Source organism: Stegostoma tigrinum, chromosome 8 (assembly GCF_030684315.1).
Source record: "Stegostoma tigrinum isolate sSteTig4 chromosome 8, sSteTig4.hap1, whole genome shotgun sequence".
Taxonomy (NCBI): Eukaryota; Metazoa; Chordata; class Chondrichthyes; order Orectolobiformes; family Stegostomatidae; genus Stegostoma; species Stegostoma tigrinum.
This window is the reverse complement of record NC_081361.1, coordinates 82,560,749-82,582,143: the sequence shown is the minus strand read 5'-3', so window position 1 is coordinate 82,582,143 and position 21,395 is coordinate 82,560,749. Positions and strand designations below refer to the sequence as shown.

Sequence of the window (21,395 nt, the reverse complement as noted above, 5' to 3'; positions counted from 1 at the left end):
CATTGATAACAAAGTGCAGAGCTGAATGAACACAGCAGGCCAAGCAGCATCTTAGGAGCAGGAAAGCTGATGTTTCGGGCCTAGACCCTTCACCAGAAACTAGGCCCGGAATGTCAGCTTTCCTGCTCCTAAGATGCTGCTTGGCCTGCTACGTTCATCCAGCTCTACACCTTGTTATCATGGATTCTCCAGCATCTGCAGCTCCTATTTTCTCTCCAAGCTCCATTCTTCAGCTCCTTCCTGGCTACCTTGTAACTCTCTAGAGTCCTGTTCAATCCTTGCTCCCTCAACTTTAAGTAAGCTTCCTTCTTCCTCTTTACTCGATGTTCTACATGCCTTGTCATCCAAGATTCCTTCACTTCACCATCCCTTCTTTGTCCCAGTGGGACAAATCTATCCGGTACTTATAACAACTACTTCCAAAATAACATCCACATTTCTGTTGTGCATTTCCCTGAGAACATCTGTTCCTAATTTATGCTCCACAGTTCTTGCCTAATAGCATTGTAATTCCCACTCTCCCAGTTAAATATTTTCTTGATGCAGCAGGTTGGTATACAGAGAGATCTGGGTGTTCAGGTCCATTGTACCCTGAACGTGGCAACGCAGGTTGATAGAGTGGTTGAGAAGGCATACGGCATGCTTTCATTCATTGGACGGGGTATTGAGTACAAGAGTTGGCAGGTCATATTACAGTTGTATAGGACTTTGGCTCGACCACATTTGGGATACTGCGTATAATTCTGATCACCACATTACCAAAAGGGCGTGGATGCTTTGGAGATGGTGCAGAGGAGGTTCACCAGGATGCTGCCTGGTATGGAGGGTGCTAGCTATGAAGAGAGGTTAAGTAAATTAGGATTATTTTCATTAGAAAGACAGAGGTTGAGGGGGCACACGATTGAGGTCTACAAAATTGTGAGAGGTATAGACAGGGTGGATAGCAAGAAGTTTTTCCCAGAGTCGGGACTCAATTACTCGGAATCATGATTTCAAGGTGAGAGGGGAAAAGTTTAAGGGAGATATGCGTGGAAAATTCTTTACGTAGAGGGTGGTGGGCGCCTAGAAGGCGTTGCCAGCGGAGGTGGTACAGGTGGGCACGATAGCGCCATTTAAGATGTATCTAGACAGATACACGAATGGGCAGGGAGCAGAGGGATACAGATCCTTAGAAAATAGGCAACAAGTTTAATCAGAGGATCTGGATTGGCGCAGGCTTGGAGGGCCTAAGGGCCTGTTCCTGTGCTGTAATTTTCTTTGTTCTTTATTCTTTGTTCTTATCAGTCTGCTCCTATCCCTCTCCATGACTATGGTAAAGTTCAGGGAGTTGTGATCACTATCATCGAAATGCTCTTCCACTGAGAGATCTGACATCTGGTCTGGTTCATTGTCAAGCACTAAATTCAATATGGCCTCACCCTCTAGTCAGCCTATCCCCATATTGAGTCAGAAATCCTTCCCAGACACAGCTGACAAAATCTGCTCCATCCAAATGGTCTGTTTGCACACTGTAGGGATTCTCTGATTGGTATTTGACTTCCAGTGTGCCGTTCCCAGCAGTGTTCTGACATCTCATACATGGGTCCTTGTTGTAGAGTTGCCAATGAGGGGTAATGTCTTATTAGCATCTACCTTGTCAGGCTGTCTAAGGATTTTGTACATTCCAAAGATGCCAATTCTTATCCTTCTAAATTCTAGAGAATACAGGCTAATTTTGCCCTAATCTTTCCTCATAGCCTCGCCCTCCCATAACATAAATCAACCTTATTAATTTCAGTGTAAACAGCTAATGCAATAACGTTCTTTCTTTAAGTAACATTACACAAAACTCCAGGTTTAAACTCATCAAAGTCCGATATAATTACACCAAGACTTTTTTACACTTATCCTGAAAGTTTCTTGCAATCAAAGCCAACATATCTCTTGCGTCCTAATTCTTGCCACACCTGCATGTTAACTTGCTGTAATTCATTTACAGGGGCTCCCAATACCTCCGAATGCCAGGTTTTTACCGAACCTGTACTTCTAATTCTGTCTGATAAATGTGGTTAGGGGTTTCAGCAGCAGGTGGGTTAGAGTTTCCAATATTTTACAAATTGAAGTAGGTGGTTGTTGATGGTTAGGAGACAAAGTCAGAGTTCAGCTCAAGGTTATGTGGATGCTGTGGCTGATAGTAGTCTATTTCAGGTTCATACAATAGCTGAAAGGAGGCAACAAGAAAATACCATTGTATTTGTGTTTCTCAGCAAACATTACACACTGCTGATTCCCTGGCAGGATTCTCATGTGGTAACAGTGAGGGGGTTTGAAGTTAGCTGACATCCCTGGGTTCGGTCCCTTGAAAGCATTTGGAAGAAATTCTGATGGAGAGAAGTTGACACATTTTCCCCCACCCCTTGACATACAGCTCATGGAAGCATTTCTGTGAGTACAGCCATCTTAACAAGCACAACAAGAAGTAGTCCTTGGATCTGAAAATGCTCTTTTCACAGTGCCATTTTGCTTCTTGGATGGGTGCCCCATATCACTGTTACCAGTGCACCACACATTTCAATATAATCATTCCATCACGATGGAATCATAGAACCACCGAATGCTTGCAGCACAGGAGGCCATTAAGCATGTTATGTTCGTGCCAGATCTCTGCACGTACAACTCAGCTAGTCCTACTACCCCACCTGCCCTGCAAATGTTCTGATAATTACCTAACACTCTTTTGAAATCCACGTTTGAATAAATCTCCAGTATGCCGTCAGCAGTGCATTGGAGATCTTAACCACACTCTGCATTAAAAAAAAAGTTATTCCTCAAGTCTTTGGGATTTTTTTGTCCATTCAGGCAACAACACATTGGTCGATGCCAGTTCAGTGCAGCTACACTTTTCCATAATGCTACACCGTTTGGAGTTTAGTTTTAATATAGTCACAATTAATTACTGAGATCCTCAGCACTTTACCATACCCTCAGTTGGCCCTCATCCATCACTGAGAAAGCAATTAAAAGCTTGCCACAGGTTTCCATCAATTGCTCTTTTGGTACCCTTCACAATGTTAGAAATGATGAAAGCAATCAAATATCTACCTAATGTTCAAGCTAATTACTATTAATGTTAAAGAATAGAGGTCTACAAGGCTAGAGGTCAAAGCCTGGTCAAGAAGCCTACCGAATTCTTTCAATCTATGCAGGAGAAAGGAATCATCCCACCAGAGTATGAAGATGCCTCCATTGTCTCCTGTACAAGTAGGAAAGAACTTGCCAATCTTTGAAAACGTGGAAGGGAATTTTTACTTCTCTCTTTCTGGGAAAATCATTATCAGAATCTTTCAGAAACATTCAGTGCAAAATCTCAACCCAGGGAGATTGTTTGCAGTCAGACAGCCCCAAGGCAAATGCCCATCACTGAGGCTATGTTTGTTAAGTTTAACTGAGAGTTGTGAGGACCTTAAATTGGGAGATTCAGCCACCCTGAGAAATTCGTGCTAATGGTTTGACAGTTTTGTGATGGCATGCTTGCACATATCCTGGATGATAGCAACCTATCCCAGGTGTTGGAGTTAAACAGAGTTGTATGCTAACACCAACCCTCTTCAACATGCCAATCCTCCACCAGGGTCTCCAGTTTCTTGTTTTGGCAATCATGGCACCAAAATCAGATATTGCACTGATCAGGAAGTTGCTCAATCTGAGGCAACTCAGGCAAATGTTAAGGTCTTCAAATATACTTTGCTACTTTCTGTTGGCCAATTAAGGTGCACCAGCTGCTGGCTTAGAGCTGGGCAGTAATTATAGCATGGTCTTTTTAACCAAAGCATGCGATAACCTTAGACTTACGATCAGTGAGAGAAAAACTGAAATAATGTACTGGCCCTTTCCAGGAAAGCACTCTCTCGCACCCAACTTTTCAATCTGTGAACAGAACTTGTCAGCATTGGGAAATGCTCACATTTTGGCAGCAAACTCCCTGAGCTGTCTATAATGACAGCTGCATAGCAATGATGGCAGACTTCAAACATCAATCTGGGAATAAAGAAGACAAAATCATTTTGCCAATCTGAAAGTTTGTACAGCAAACTCCCTCTTCTGTTCCAGGTGCCAGAACTGGACTGTGTACAAGCATTATGTCAAGAAGCACAACTACACTCACTTGAGATGCCTTTGGAAGATTTCAAAGATCTGACAGCAGGACAAAATTCCCAATACAGAGCTGGCATGCCAAGTATCCACAATGTATTGAGACAGTCACAAGTGAGTTTGATTTGTCATGGAACAGAATTCCTGACATTTGCTTTTGATCGGAGTTTGAGCCTCGGATTCCTTCCTTTGATGGTCAAAGGAAGTGTCTGAAGCCTTTACTTAGAGGTTATGATACTGACTTTGAGTCCTGGGAGAAGTCCATTCAGGATTGTTGCCATGTAACAAATGTGCAGCTCCCTTTCGAAGACAAGTGCATTACAAAGGCAGAGTGGAGTTGCCAGAAGAGGAAATCCCAAGCAACTTGTCAAAAACTAAATCACTGTTGTATTCTGCCCTATTTGCAACAGAATTGGGTGAATTCTGGGTGCAAATCACCCTTAGCCGTCACCTGCGCACCCACTGGAGCTTGAACAAATACTCCTGAAGCAGTAATTGGTAGACAGATCTAAATGACTCCACAACCATCGGATCAGATCTAAGATGACAAGGTGTCGAGCTGGATGAACACAGCAGGCCAAGCAGCATCATAGGAGCAGGAAAGCTGACGTTTCGGGCCTAGACCCTTTCTAGGCCCGAAACATCAGCCTTCCTGCTCCCATGATGCTGCTTGGCCTGCTGTGTTCATCCAGTTGTACACCTTATTATTTTGAATTCTCCAGCATCTGCAGTTCCTACTATCTCGAATCAGATCTAAGCTCTGCAGTCCTGCCACAATCCAGTCGTGAATGGTGGTGAACAATTAAACAACACACTGCAGGAGGAGGAGGCTCTACAAATACCTCCACTCTGAATGGTGGAAGTGGCCCGGAAATCAGTGCAAAAGTTAAGGCTGCAGCATTTGCAGCAACCTTCAGCCAGAAGTGCTGAGTAGATGACCCATGTGAGCTCCCTCTATCCCCAGCATTACAGATACCAGTCTTCAGCCAATTGGATTCACTCCATGTGATACTAAGAAATGGTTGGAGTCACTGCATACTACAAAAGCTGTAGGACCTGACAACATTCCTGTAATAGTACTGAAGACTTGCGCTCCAGAGTTTGCTACTCCCCTAGCCAAGCTGTTCTAGTACAGCTACAATACTGGCATCTACCTGACAATGTAGAAATAGGCTCAGGAATGTCCTGTACATAAAAAAAAACAGGACAAATCCAATCCAGCCAATTATTGCTCAATAAGTATACTCTCGATCATCAGTAAAGTGATGGAAGATGTCACAGTGCTATCAAGCAGCACCTGCTCAGCAATAACCTGCTCAGCGACACCCCAGTTTGGGTTCTGCCAGGGCCACTCAGCTCCTGATTCATTAAGGCCTTGGTACAAACATGGACAAAAGAGCTGAATTCCAGATGTGAGATGAGAGAGCGACAGCCCTTGACGTCAAGGCAACATTCACCAATTTTTGGCATCAAGGAGCCATAGCAAAACTAAAGTCAGTAGGTATCAGGGGGCAAGCTCTTTGCAGGTTGGGTTTACACCCAGTGCATATGAAGATGGTCACGGTTGTTAGAAGTCAGTCATTTCAGTTTCAGGACATCTCTGCATAAGTTCCTAAGGATAGTGTCCTAGGCCCAGTCATCTTCAGCTGTTTCACCAATGACCTTTTCTGCATCATAACGCCAGAAGTGGGAATGTTTGGAGATGATTGCACAATATTCAGCACTATTCACAACTCCTTGGATACTGAAGCAATCCATGTTCAAATGCAACAAAATCTGCACAATATCCAGGCTTGTGCTGATAAGCGGCGACTAACATTGTGCCACACAAATGCCAGACTATGACCATCACAAATAACATTTATTGGTCAGTGCATTGAGTATAGCAGTTGGAAGGTCATGTTGCGGCTGTACAGGACATTAGTTAGGCCACTTTTAGAATACCGTGTTTAATTCTGGTCTCCCTGCTGTAGGAAGGATGTTGTGAAACTTGAAAAGATTCAGAAAATGTTATGTTGCTAGGGTTGAGGGTCTGAGTTACTGGAAAATTCTGAACTGCTGGGGCTATTTTTCCTGGAGCATTGGAAGGGATGACCTTATAAAAGTTTATAAAATCATTACGGGCATGAATAGGGTGAACAGCCAAGGTATTTTCCCCAGAGTAGGGGAGTCTAAAACTGGAAGGTGTAGGTTTAAGGTGAAATGGGAAATATTTAAAAGGGGCCTTTTTTATGCAGACAACGTTGCGTGTATGGAATGAACTATCAGAGGAGGTGGTAGAGGCTGGATACAATTACAGCATCAGCATTGGTATATGAATAGGAAGGGTTTAGAGGAATATGGGCCAAATGCTGGCCAATGGGCCCAGATTAATTTTGGGATACTTGATTGTCATGGATGAGTTGGACCGAAGGGTCTGTTTCCATGATGTACCGCTCTTCAATTCTAAGAAAATATAACTCAAAAATCATAAAATTAAGTGAATGTAAAAAAAAATTCTTAAAAAGCAAAAAGAAGCAAAGAAATATAAAAATAACTGAGAGAAAATAAAGAAATAGGGGTCCCTCCAGGAGAAAAAAAAATACAATAATCACACTTAGTCATCTGAAACTAATGTGATAGACACTTTTAGCTTGTTTGTTTAGCACTGCTGGACACCTTGGGTATGCTGCACAGGACTGAAAATCTTATTTGTTCAATTGATGGTTCTGACATTCACTTCTCATTGGCTTTAATCATAATCCATCTGTCAGGCCAACTCTATGATTTATTCCCTCTCAAAGTTCTATCTAATCCTTCCAGAGAGGGTAAAATCTTTAGCATACTCTAAACTGACAGGTGAAGGCTTGAGCTTGACCCCAAGATGGAAAATTACAGTATTTCAATTTAAAATAATAACTTTAAAGGTAACGTGTAAATAAGTCATGTAAAATTCGACTCTCCTCTAACTTAATTTCACTTAAATAATAAATAATCTCAATTCATTTTTTCCATTTGTAATAAAGATTCCTTTGGGCTAGGTTTCATATTAATTAGATCCCCACCATTTAGCAAAGAGGGAGAATTTTCTCTTAATTTTTATTTCATGGATTGTGTCAATTGCTTTGTTGTCTTCATTTATCATTTAGCCTGATCTACTTTGTTATTTAGTGTAACTTTGATTGTCAGGGGTAAACTGCATGAGTACCTGTACCACTGGAATCTAATACACAGAAGTCAGCATAGATCCAGAGGAGAAAATCCCTGTTTAACCAGTGCCCTCATGTTTTGAGGATATAACGTCATATGGGGTCTTCAAAAATTTCACATTGATACAAAAATTGGTTTTGGCTTTTGAGAATGTTCCATATGAAAAGCTGCTGGTTTAGATCAAAGCACTGGGAGTTCAGAGTAAATATTGAGAAAGGTCAGAAATTGGTTGAAAGAAAGAAGTCAGTGGGTATTTGTTCAAGTTGAATGGAGATGGTGAGGTGTGTGCTGTTGATGGAACAGTGTTGAGTGGGATGCCTAAGGAATAAGTACAGAAACATCTGTTGTCCATTACAATGACTAAGATTCAGAAAGAAAGCCCATAAAAAAAGAAGACAACAAGGTCCAATTTAGATAGCAAACAAAGAACTTCAGATTTTGAGGAGGGGTCCCTAAACCCGAAATGTTAATTCTGATTTTCTCTTTACAGGTGCTGCCAGGCCAGCTGCGCTTTTCCAGCAACTTTTATTTTTGTTCCTGATCTACAGCATCCACAGTTTTTTTTGGTTTTTATTAATGAACTTCAGATGCTGGAGATCTGAAACAAACCAAACAGAAATTGCTGGAGAAACTCAGCAAATCTGACAGTATCTGTGGAGAGAAAGCAGAGATAATGTTTTGAATCCAGTGACTTCTTCAGATTGGAAATGTTAACTCTGTTTTCTCTTTGCAGATAATGCGAGACCTTTTATTGCCCAATTTATGCCCCCACTGAATATCTTTGCAGATTTGGTACTCAATAAGCAGAAGTTAGGCAAAGACAGAGAGAGTTTCCCCCATCACCTGGAGATCTGGCAAGAATGCCACATCACCAACAAGGGGTGTGCCATGGGATGAAGACCCTGGGGATGATGCCTTGGCAGCCCTACTGGTGATGTGGAAACTGGTAAAGCACCCACTGAATTCCCGTGACATAGATGGCCGGGTGAATGATGGCTTTGGGCGGAGGTTGAAATCTGCAGCTAGGATGGGGTTAGGAGTGGGAGAGGTCAGCTCTCAGCGGGCGTTGCCGCTCCCACCCCCTTGTTGACTTCCGTTAACCAGGCACTGAGTCCCTGACAATGAAGGCCATCCATCAGCCTTCCTGCCTTAACCTGGGCAGGATTGGGCAGTGATAGTGGGAACTGCAGATGCTGATGAATCTGAAATAGCAAGGTGTAGAGCTGGATGAACACAGCAGGCCAAGCAGCATCAGAGGAGCAGGAAGGCTGACATTTCGGGTCTAGACCCTTCTTCAGAAATGGGGGAGGGGAAAGTGGATCTGAAATAAATAGGGAGATGGGGGAGGCAGAATGAAGATGGATAGAGGAGAAGATAGGTGGAGAGGAGACGGACAGGTCAAAAAGGTGAGGATGGAGCCAATAGAGGTAAATGTAGGTGGAGAGTTAGGGAGGGGATAGGTCAGTCCAGGGAGGACGGACAGGTCAAGGAGGCAGGATGAGATAAGCAGGTAGGAGGTGGGGATGGGGCTTGAAGTGGGAGGAGGGCATTGGTGGGAGAAAGGACAGATTTGGGAGGCAGGGACAAACTGGGCTGGTTTTAGGATGTGAGAGATAATGGGAACTGCAGATGCTGGAGAATTCCAAGATAATAAAATGTGAGGCTGGATGAACACAGCAGGCCAAGCAGCATCTCAGGAGCACAGGGGGGAAGGGAGATCTTGAAGCTTGTGAAGCCCACATTGATACCATAGAACATAGAACATAGAACATAGAACATTACAGCAAAGTACAGGCCCTTCGGCCCTCGATGTTGTGCCGACCTGTCATACCGATCTCAAGCCCATCTAACCTACACTATTCCATGTACGTCCATATGCTTGTCCAATGACGACTTAAATGTACCTAAAGTTGGCGAATCTACCACCGTTGCAGGCAATGCGTTCCATTCCCTTACTACTCTCTGAGTAAAGAAACTACCTCTGACATCTGTCCTATATCTTTCACCCCTCAATTTAAAGCTATGCCCCCTTGTGCTCGCTGTCACCATCCTAGGAAAAATGTTCTCCCTATCCACCCTATCTAACCCTCTGATTATTTTATATGTTTCAATTAAGTCATGTCTCACCCTTCTTCTCTCTAATGAAAACAGCCTCAAGTCCCTCAGCCTTTCCTTGTAAGACCTTCCCTCCATACCAGGCAACATCCTAGTAAATCTCCTCTGCACCCTTTCCAAAGCTTCCACATCCTTCTTATTACGCGGTGACCAGAACTGTACACAATACTCCAAGTGCGGCCGCACCAGAGTTTTGTACAGCTTCACCATAACCTCTTGGTTGCGGAACTCGATCCCTCTATTAATAAAAGCTAAAACACTGTATGCCTTCTTAACAGCCCTGTCAACCTGGGGGGCAACTTGCATTGCGTTGCAGGATTTCCAAGCGGAATATGAGGTGCTATTCCTGGTTGGACAGTGGCAGCTTTCCAATCACCATTCTCCCACCAAAATAAATGCAGCCCTGACACCAAACGTGTGTCAAGGGCATGCACAAAATTTCTAGCCACTACACAGTCACAAACTAGGTGACAGAAAGCTGGATTGTTTCCAAACTCCCACCGAGTTCCCCTTGACAGCAAAGAGAGGCATGTTTACTTTCCTCCTCGGAGAACACTCATTAGACAACTGACAAACAAGGTTTGAGTTCCAGCTCAGAAAACAGCAGATACCACAAGCTCCTGACAGGGAGAAAATGATCAATTCCACTTGTTGACAATACCTAGTATTAATATATTATTTTTAACGAAGGGGAAAAACAGAGAGATAAATAAGAGAAATGATGCTGAGACAACGAAGGAAGAAGTAAGGTGATCTGACAGGAAGCTCACTGGGAAGTATTCTTATTTAAGGGTCGGGACACAAGATGGTCAGCAGATGAGAGTTGAGATGAGGTGAACTGTAGTTAGCTGCACCTCAGCAGAGAAATCTGCCCGTCAATCCCATGTTGATTCACAAGGTCAGGTTGTTAATTGCCCCATTCTTGTTCTTTGTTTTCCTCTGCATATTTAACTATGGAATATTGTCTTCTCTGTGACAGATAAATCAGACCATCACAGAAGGAAGCCATTTGGCTGGCTGTGTCTGTGGCAGTTCTCAATAAGAAGCTACTCAGCTGATTACACATCAGCTACACCTCCTGCTTTTCTCTGTACCCTTGCATTTTTTTTGGCTTCAGATATTTAGCCAATTCTTTTCTGTAAGTTGTCATTAAATCTGTGTTCACCACATATTCAAGCCTGTGCCAAAAAAGTCTCCCCTCATTACACCACTGCGTCTTTTACCAATCAACTTGAATCTTGCCAGAATATTAAATTCCACTCCAATAATCAGGAGTAGTACATCAGCAGAAACGTCCCTCCAACTATCAGAATGAACATGCTTCAGATCTTCAAATGTTTAACAGGTGCACTTCAAAATTGTTATAGACAGAAAAAAGATTCAATAGCCAGACCTTGATTGAGAAAGCTGAGGCAAAGTGATGGAGGGCATTGACTCTTTTACAAAAGCAAATCATACCAAACCACCGAAAAGTAGAGCAGAACTTCTAAAGTTAGAAAGAGCTGTGACAGCCTGCTGTGCGATCATTAACACTTTAATGGCTTGGAAAGAGGTGGCTGTTTTCTCACTGCTCCTCAATCAATAAAATCCACACTTGTGGAGAGTGGCCAGTAAGCACAGTTGATGATAGATAATAAAATGTGAGGCTGGATGAACACAGCAGGCCAAGCAGCATCTCAGGAGCACAAAAGCTGACGTTTCGGGCCTAGACCCTTCATCAGAGAGGGGGATGGGGGGAGGGAACTGGAATAAATAGGGAGAGAGGGGGAGGCGGACCGAAGATGGAGAGCAAAGAAGATAGGTGGAGAGGGTGTAGGTGGGGAGGTAGGGAGGGGATAGGTCAGTCCAGGGAAGACAGACAGGTCAAGGAGGTGGGATGAGGTTAGTAGGTAGCTGGGGGTGCGGCTGGGGGTGGGAGGAAGGGATGGGTGAGAGGAAGAACCGGTTAGGGAGGCAGAGACAGGTTGGACTGGTTTTGGGACCAGTCCAACCTGTCTCTGCCTCCCTAACCGGTTCTTCCTCTCACCCATCCCTTCCTCCCACCCCCAGCCGCACCCCCAGCTACCTACTAACCTCATCCCACCTCCTTGACCTGTCCGTCTTCCCTGGACTGACCTATCCCCTCCCTACCTCCCCACCTACACCCTCTCCACCTATCTTCTTTGCTCTCCATCTTCGGTCCGCCTCCCCCTCTCTCCCTATTTATTCCAGTTCCCTCCCCCCATCCCCCTCTCTGATGAAGGGTCTAGGCCCGAAACGTCAGCTTTTGTGCTCCTGAGATGCTGCTTGGCCTGCTGTGTTCATCCAGCCTCACATTTTATTATCTTGGAATCTCCAGCATCTGCAGTTCCCATTATCTCTGAGCACAGTTGATGATATGTGCATGAACCTTGACCTTTACCAATGTCATGGTAAAGTGAGCAGGCATTGAAAACAGTGCTCCCAATTTGCATTGCTATGAAAACAGATTCACTGCTATGTCCTCCACTGCAGTGTGAATTCCCATTTTCTTTTTTATAGCTTTTCTTCTGGTTCCTTCACCTCTTCTCAATTGAAAAAAATCTGTCCCTTTCTTATTCCCCATTTTCCAACCTTTTTCTACTTGTTTGGCCTGCAGGTTTTGGAAGGGCTGCTTTATATGCCCGTGCAGCCCCAGCATACATGACCCACACTAATAACAGCTTTAAACTAGGGGCTAAAAAATTGTTTATGTTTCACCACTTTAAAACATTACTGCACGGATCGTATTAATTTCCCACAAACAGACAGGATTGAGATTCACAAGTGAGTGCAAAGATTCTTTTAAGCTTGGTAAGATTGGATAAATAAGACTGTAATAAGGTCATCACAGTAAATAATGTGACTAACATTTTCAGAATGATACACCCTCTATTGAAATTATTTGCTTCAGTTTCATTAGGACGTGTACATCTCATTTATAGGGCACTTCAGTGCAATTTATTGTGCAGTAAGTGCCACACTAAAAATCTGATTTGAAATTGTAAATAGATTTATTTCAGAACAATAAACTAAATGACCACATGTTTTCATTTAATCTGTTGAGTAGATCTGATAGGAAAGGAATAAGGATTAATAGGTGACCCCATGCAACATAGGCTGAAGGCTAAATATTCATGTGAGTTCCAAAATTCAGACTTTGCTTATTTATGTGTTAAAAATATATTTCGGATACTTTCTCACTGGGAAACAATATGAAATTTTACGTAATTCTTCTGCCAGATAATTTTTAATATGTTTTATTAATGGTTATAAAGAAGTATATTGTCAAGTTGATGCCTGAGTTTGCAGACAATCGGGGAGGAGCAACTGTATTTGCGAGGGTAAAGGCTGTAAACGAAGCTTGTGGTGTACGTGTGATCACATTGCTTGTGATTGTTTTACTTAATCGTATTGAAGTGGCATTGTATGTGGTTTCGACAGAAAAATGTTTCATTGATAACAAGGGTCCCAGATGTGAGCTGTATGTTGGAATCCCTAATGTGTAAGCATACCTAACCTCTCCAGGGTGTGACAAATTTTCTTTGGCCTCTCAAGTTCTGATTATGAGACAATGGAAGTGCCACAGCTGCTGTGTTAAAGTGAAGATTCACTCCTCCCACTACATGGTTTTGATCAAGCTACAGGTATTGTCTCACAAGATAACCTGTAACTCATCCATGACTTCAAGATTGGACAACATCTCACTACTTTCTGAAAATACAGGCTGTAGACGATCTGTTAAGGTGACTTTTATGTGATTTATATCTGCTATTCTCTCATGTATAAACTTTCATTAAAGCCACATATTGTAGATGTTTTCTTTTCCACCAGCAAATTGGAGCGGAACCATTCTGATGTTTTGGGTACTTTATTGACAGGAGAAAAAGAGACAGATAGCAAAAAGGGCATATTTTTGATTCACAAGTTCTAATGAGTAGATTCAAGCTATTGACTCACTGTCTTAATTTAAAAATAATTGTTATGCATCTGGATCATCTGGTTCCAACTAATGAGCAACAAGTTACTTAACACTTCCACAAATTTAGTCATGTATTTCATTAGCAAAGACTCAGCTTTCTACAAGATGTAATATTTTAGGTCTTATTTGGTTTTAAATTATTTCCTTAACTGCTCAGGGATGTAAGGATGTTACTAGGCAATCAGATGCACAAGGCAAAGAAATTTAACCCCTCAAGAGCTAGTAGCTTGATTATGAGCTAGTTTCCTTTCCTCTATAATATTCCCCCCTCACTTCCACTCAACAAGCAGTCTTTCCCAAGCAAGAGGGCTAAGCAGTTTGATCCATTTCTGTGCAAGTTGATCATTACGGTTTAGGTGCTAGTACAAGGAGCACTTTACTTGTTCTCATTTTCTCCCTGTTACCAAGCACCTGATGATTTGAGTCACTCAGCTTCTAGGACATGTGTAGTTTCATACATTTGCAAAGGCTGATGCTCAGCATAGTGCATGAATAAATTGTGCTCCCAAGTCAGTATCACATTGCATTTTAAACTGATTCTTTTTAACATGCTATCATCAGATATCACCTACCCATGAGTTGCATGTATAAACAGGCCTACATTTAGAATGTGTGGAAAAATGACTTAATTGAGCCCAAGTACAGAATTCCCTGAACAGTGAACATCACAGTTTAAGAGCATATGTTCAAGAGGTTATGTGAAGGGAGAGCCAATACTAGTTTAGCTATAATGGTTACAGGTTTGCTGTTACTTTCTGATGTAATGGAATTAATATACTCAAAAGAACATCAACAAATTATACAATCAGGTCTGATTAAAATTTTGGTTGTTACTGCAAGCAAGTCAGTAAACCATGGTGTAATTCATAAACATAGTTGAAGTCAGTGGCCGTAGTTGATTTGAATCTACACCATTATAGACAATATGTGAGAATTGACACAGGTCTCCATTTCTGTTTGCTTTTATATTAAACGTGACAGAAATAAATGCAATGTAAAACTAGCTGGATGAAAAAACTGTCCTGTATTTCAAAATAATATGCAGAAAAGGTAATAAAGAACTAATGAATTTTCCAGTGCTCCAAGGATTGCTATCACAGGAGGCAAAAATTTGAATTTTAATTGTAATTGTCCAAACCAAAAACCTAATTATCATCTCCTTAAAAATAAAAACCATATTTTTTTACTATGTATATTTACTATGCATCTCTTTCTATTAATTGAAATTGAAATTAAAAGTCTCTTTTTCCCCTGTCCTGAAGACAGATAGGTGAATATAATGATGATCATTCACAGTAATCTGGGCTGTTACTATAGCAACAGAATCTGTAACACATCTGAAGTACAAGCTGTGAAGCTAGCAGTAAAATCAAAAATGTCGGTTTAATAAAGTGAATCAGATTTTTCTGAAGGCCGTTTAAGTGTGTTTGCTACATTTTATGCGAAGATTTCAGAATTTTCCCCAAACCAACTGCCTTTAGGCTATCTCTAACAGAGAACGTATCCAGAGCTGCAAATATAAAATATAGATGTACTTTTTTTAACAGGGAAGGTTAGAACAACTGGAATGAGTTGCCAGGGAGGTGAAAGGGGCTGCGACATGGAATTACTGGAGAGGTAGGAATGTAGAGTCACAGTGTTATCAACTCCAAGAGGACATATTCCTGGGGGTTTCTTCCCACAATCTCCCTCCTTGTAATCAGCCCCAGCTAAATAAATTTATTATCCATCTGCAATAGTTTATGACCAAATACACAGAAATTTTCAAACAAAAGATGATAAATGAAAATCTTCTGTTTAATGTCCAGCTGATTTTTCACCAAAGTTGCTTGCAGCAGCATTGGGGACATTAATTTTTAATTCCTGGAGAGTTCAGGCTGCCAATCCTGAGGATTTTGCTTGGAATGGTTCAATATGTTTGTAGCAATGTATCCCATGATCAAGATCAGGAAATACCCCCCCAATCTCAAAGTTGTCTGAATGATTGATGGATTGTTCTGAAGGCTGAACAACAAACATTGGTTTCCATTCACCTGCTGACTCAAAATGGGTGGAGGGAACTATTTCTCGACTGGAACAGAAATGCCCGAGGCTCGATCAATATTTGGCCTTGCTCCTCACTTTAATGACTGGCAAACTCCACAGACCTATTATGTATTCCTAAGTAGCTGGTCAATAGAGCAAAGATGGATGAAGGAGTCATATGCTGCCAGCTCCACACTCAGCTAAATAATTTTCAATAAACTCAGCCTTTTGGTGGCAACTTCCATGCAGACTCTGAAAGGACAATGGTGCAAGGACCTCTAGCAAGCCACTCAGTTCAAGAGTAATTGGGGGTGAGCAATAAATGTCAATGGTACTAATGATGCCCATGTCTCATGAAAGAAAGTAGAAAATGAACCATGGAAAGGTTTTAGGAGAATTTGAGATGACAATGAAATTGTGTTATATCTCCTTAACTTAGTCAATGGAGCATCCAATACTTTATGTGAAAGAGGAGCTTATAATATAATTAGTGTGCAACTTGGTTAAGATGTTCTTTCCCAGAGTGTGAACCTGATACAGCCAGAAACAGGGCAGCTGGGGGAGGGAATGGTTTATAAAGAAAGCAAGAAGTTTGGAAAATCTGAGGCAACTGTCATTTTTAACCATTCGACAAACCAAAAGGGGGCAAAATAGAGGGATTAGTTAAACGTCTATCCTCAAGTATGTATGAATCCTAGTTCCTGGGATCAAGATAAATATAAAACTATTTTATGTGGAAGCTGGTATCTATGCAATACTTTATTGAAATTCTAGTGCGACAAGAAGATACTTTGATCAGGCCTGAAATAAGGCACCAATCCGTCCATTTCTTACATGGAGGAACTGAGTACTTCTGCACAAGTTGCAGACCTTCGCTTGAAGTTTGCTAAGACTAGAGGAAACATCCACTGATTCTTTGACCCTAATGGGATGTGTGCACCAATATGTCCTGCAAAAACTGAGGCTCTGACCCTGAGCATTTGCACCACGTTGGAAAGCAGAAGAAAGAGATGTGGGCATTTTTTAAAAAATCATTCACGGAATGGGGCCTTGTTAGCTAGGTCAGCATTTTATTGCCCATCCTTAGTTGCCTCTGAGAAGTTGAGAGTGAGCTGTTCGAAAGGAGGAAATTCCAGGATTTTGATCCAATGGCACTGAAGGAATGTCAAAATATTCCCTGTCAGGATGGTAAGTAGCTTGGAGGGAAACTTTCAGGTGGTGATATTCTCTTGTATCCGCAGCTGTTGCCCTTTGAAATGGTAATGGTCGTGGGTTTGGAAGTTGCTGTCCAAGGGTATTTGGTGAATTTCTGTTGTGCGTCTAGTAAGTGATACACACTGCTGCTACTGAGCGTCAGTGGTGGAGTGAGTGGTTATTTATGTCATGCCAACCAAGCAGGCTTCTTTGTCCTGTATGGTGTGAAGCTCCTTGAGTGTTATTGAAGTTGCATACATCCAGGCAAGTGGGGAATATTCCATCAGACTCCTGACTTGTGACCTGTAGAAGTTGGAAAGGCTTTGGGTGGTCAGGAGATGAGCTAATCACTGTAGTATTCCTAGCCTCTGACTTGCTCTTGTCACCAGTGTATTTATGTGGTGAGTCCAGTTCAGTTTCTGGTCAATGGTAACTCCCAGATTGTTGATAATGGGGTGTTTCGGTAATGGAAACAACATTGAACATTAAAGAGTGATGGTTAGATTGTCTTTTATTGGAGATGCTCATTGCCCAGAATTTTACCCAAATGTTAGTTGCTGCTTGTTAAGTCGAACCTGGATATAGATAAGGTCTTGCTCAATTTGGACATGGACTGCTGAAGAGGAGTCACAATGGTGCTGAACATTGTGCACTCATTGACAAATATGCCCACTTCTGACATTATGAAGGAGGAAAGTTCATTGATGAAACAGCTGAAGATGATTGGGCTGAGGACACTATCTTGAAAAATTTCCACAAATATGTCCTTGTCCTGAGATGATACACCTCCAAACAGCACAACCATCTTCCCATTTGCTAGCCATGACTCCAGCCAGCTTAGACTGGTGCTCCAAAAAAGCCTTCACCCCTTGAGAAGGAAAGGCAGGAAAAAGAAGCTTGTGAGAAATCAAACTACATTAACCGTTAGTGTTTAGGGGGATGGGTGGTGTCGAAATCCTGTGGCATCTGCAAAGCCAGAAGAATTTCTAAAGAGACTGCAATTTTCTCCTGTAAATTAAGTGCTGATGCAAGGTCTGAGAAAGTATTCTGAATTTAATTTGAGGCCATCATTAAATTGGTTAAAATATTGCTTTAAAACAGCAACTAATGGCTTGGACTCAAATGAAGTAACATTTATTCCAAAAAAGGATATAGCTTTAACAGCTTATTATTTAAATGAATAATTTACTTATCTTCATTTATCTGCACATTATTGTGTGTAAATTTATTTACTATAGGCCATAAAGTCTTCAGTTTGGTTGGCCCCAGGAATCTGTGTCCTGCTAAAGATTTCCTTGTAACAGGCATGCACAAGGATTTCAATTTGTACATCCAAATACGCAATAAACCAGTTGCGATAATGCACATAGTGTTCATTATTAAAGGCTGCTTACCTGGTAACCAGAGTCATTACAAGTCAGGTAGCATTTTCCACAGTTGATACACATTTCTTCATCAATCAAAGCTACTACATGCTCCTTGTTATTCAGGACACCATAGGCTCCAATGTGTGGCAGAGTTCTACCAATTATTTCCTGCATAAGTACATGAGAAATGTTCAGCGTAATTTAGAAAGGCAAAAATATGTAGAAATTTTCAAGCAATTTACAAACTTTGATAAATGTGTGGGCTAGTATAGTACAGGTTAACAGTCCATGAGCCAAATGTCTGGTATTTTAATATTGTATTTTCAGAATAATTACACATGAATAAAAAATAAAGCTCTAGTTCTGAGAATAATAGCTTTAAAGTAACCAAATCTGATTATCTCATGAACTAAGCAATTATTTTACTGAATTATTCCATGTTTGTAACTTTGCTTCATCTTTTATCTCAGAAACGACTTTGAAGCTCTTTTCCACTCAGTTGTGTAATGTGAATGTTATTGTCAAGGTTTGTATTTATTTCCTGAACATAATTGCCCTTGAGAACATAGTGGTGATCCACTTTCTTGAACTGCTGTTGTAGTGTACCTTGGAGATGGTGGTGGTCCCAAGCACCTGGTGCACTTGTTCTTCTTAGAACATAAAACAGTAAAGGATAGGAACAGGCCCTTCGGTCCACCATGTGCATTCTAACCATGGTGCCATCCTAAACTAATCCCATTTGCCTGCGCGTGGAGCATATCCCTCTATTTCCTGACTGTTCACGTGTCTGCCCTAATGCCTCTTAACTGTTGCTATCATATCTGCTTCTACCACCTCTGCTGGCAGCATGCCCCAGGCACCTACCACCCTCTCTGTGAAAAAAACTTGCCTCGCACATCTCCTTTAAGTTTTTCTCCTCTCGCCTTAAACCTATGCCACCGGGGAAGGAAGGCTCAGTTGTCCACCCTACTCATACCTCTCGTACTATCATATGATTTGATCAGGTTGCCCTTCTTCCTCCCACTAACAAGCCTCTGCTGCTCTTGCAAAAACAATCCAAGTTTGTCAGGCCTCTCCAAGGTCTCCACATGCTTCAGAAAGTGTGGTAACTAGATCTGCACACAATACGCAGATGTAGCCCAACTAAAGTCTTGTACAGCTGCACCCCTTGTGTTTCCTCTTCCAGGGGCAAAGTCAGAAGTCACGCAACACCAGGTTAGAATCCAACAAGTTTGTTTGAAATCACAAGCTGCTCCTTCATCACCTGACCCTCAGGATATTAATGGTGGAGGAATAACAGCGGAAAAATCATTGATCGACAAGGGGAAACAGTCAGATTCTCTTTTGTTGGAGACGGTCATTACTTAGCTTGTGCGACAAGAATGTTACTACTTGCTTATCTGATTGTTTTACTTAATGCACTATATTAGCTTTAAGTAGCCCTTCCCAAGACTATTTTCTCCAATCCATTTTACAAAGTGGTGTGATTCTTTTAAAACAGCACAAAGGCTTTGAAGGATGCTATCGCGACTGATTGAGAGAAACCTAAGAAATGTATTTGGTGATGGCCATAAATTGGAAGCATATCTACTGCTATTGACTGAGGAAGCCTATTAAAAAGAAAACAGCGGCTATATTTAGCCCTTATTTTACGATGCACATTTTTAAAAATTCATACAGATGCGTATTTTTGAAAAGAACTGAAATGTTCCAATAAAACTGTACAGTGTTATAAAAATATAACTGCATTTTTTTATATTAATATCTGGCTGTTTCTATTTTGATTTAATTGATACAAGAAGTTGACTATCTATTCAGAGGTGGGGAAACTGTGGTTTTGGTGGTGAAGGAGGATGGTAGAAGGGAGGGGGAAGTAGCATTTGCTTCCCTGAAGTCAGAAAGTGCAGTGAACAGTTTTCCCCGACTGCCTGCAACATTTAATAACAGGAACTTGACTGGCAATTCTTGGCTATTACGAGCCACGATGAGAGCCTGTCCGTCTCTCAGTCATTTAGTGGGAGTGGAGGAGGACAAATTAAAGCTGGGAAGACTTGGGGAAAAGGAGGCTGTGACTTGGATGCTGGATGAGGGTCACATGGATTTTGGAGGAGGGAAGAGGAGTCAGAGGCGGTTAGGAGCAGTAAGATTGGAGATCAGTGCCCTGTGGGAACAGAGGCTGGGGTTGGGCAGAGTATGACACTTGGAATCCGAGGGCTGGGGTGAGGGTCGTGGGTATTTGGGAGGAACATTGATGTTTGGAGGAATGTTGTATAAGATATGAGGCCTCAAATGGAGGCAAGGTTGAGTTTGGAAAGTCTGAGGATGGAGATTGTTGACTTGCAGAGTTTGAGTGCAGCAGAGAATCTGAATCTGGCAGGAAAGTGACACTTACCTTTGGAAATGACAGTTTTCACTTACTTTTATCTGCAGGGCTTCTCGACGCTCAGAACACATGGTCAGCCAAAGTTCAATTTATAAGTATGGGTCACAATGCGGCACATGGCCTGATGTAACATTTAAATTTCAAAGTGAGAGGAGGAACGTTTAAGGGAGATATACGTGGACAGTTCTTTACACAGGTACATGGATGGGCAGGGAGCAAATGGGCACAGAGCCTTAGAAAATAGATGACAGGTTAGACAGAGGATCTTGATCGGCAAAGGCTTGGAGGGCCGAAGGGCCTGTTCCTGTGCTGTAATTTTCTTTGTTGCTGTTTAACCCACATCCAGGGCATGGGTTGATGACTTGACTCCGGCTCTCTTGTTAAAACTGGTCATACGTGGGTTAGAGTCAATATTCACATTTTAGTGACTTAACTTCTCATTTCACCTAAACCTGGAGATTAAAACTCCCCACTCCTTATGTACTTGAAGTCAGGAAGTAAATCCTCTGTTTACATCTGTCTAATTGGACAACACTCCTCTGCCAAATCTATGTTTGCTGCACTATAATTTTGGCATTTTGTTCTCTATTATCAACCGCTTTCTTATCTCCGCCTCTTCTGCTCCATTGAATAATCATTAGAATATCTTTATGGACTTTAAAAGTGCAAACAAAGCAATTTCTTTTCATACTGGCCAGCAACATAAAACATTGATATTATCACACAGCTCTTCCAGCAATTCATTTTTCATCTTTTTGTACTTGCAATCTATTGCTAGATTTCATCTCTCACTTTCTTTTGAAAAGTCCTTGAATGTGTTCTTTCCCAAATTCTTCCCAGACAATTTTGTCTAAATCTCCAAACAGAATTTTACCCTTAAAACTATACCAACCAAATTCACAATTCACATTGTCGACAAATATGGACCTTGTAGACCTTAGATAAGAAAGCGTGGAGCTGGATGAACACAGCAGGCCAAGCAGCATCCTAGGAGCATAAAAGCTGACGTTTT

The 21,395-nt window shown here is 41.7% G+C and overlaps 1 protein-coding gene across 5 annotated transcripts in view; it reads right to left on the bottom strand.

The window, feature by feature from the left end:
* dpyda.1 (dihydropyrimidine dehydrogenase a, tandem duplicate 1) overlaps window positions 1-21,395 on the bottom strand; it is an 837,290-nt gene that overhangs the window by 9,473 nt on the left and 806,422 nt on the right. For all 5 annotated transcript variants that reach the window (XM_059648043.1, XM_059648046.1, XM_059648045.1 and 2 more), the window contains one exon: window positions 18,028-18,168. In XM_059648043.1, the coding sequence (XP_059504026.1) occupies window positions 18,028-18,168 (141 nt within the window). The remainder of the gene's footprint in view (window positions 1-18,027; window positions 18,169-21,395) is intronic.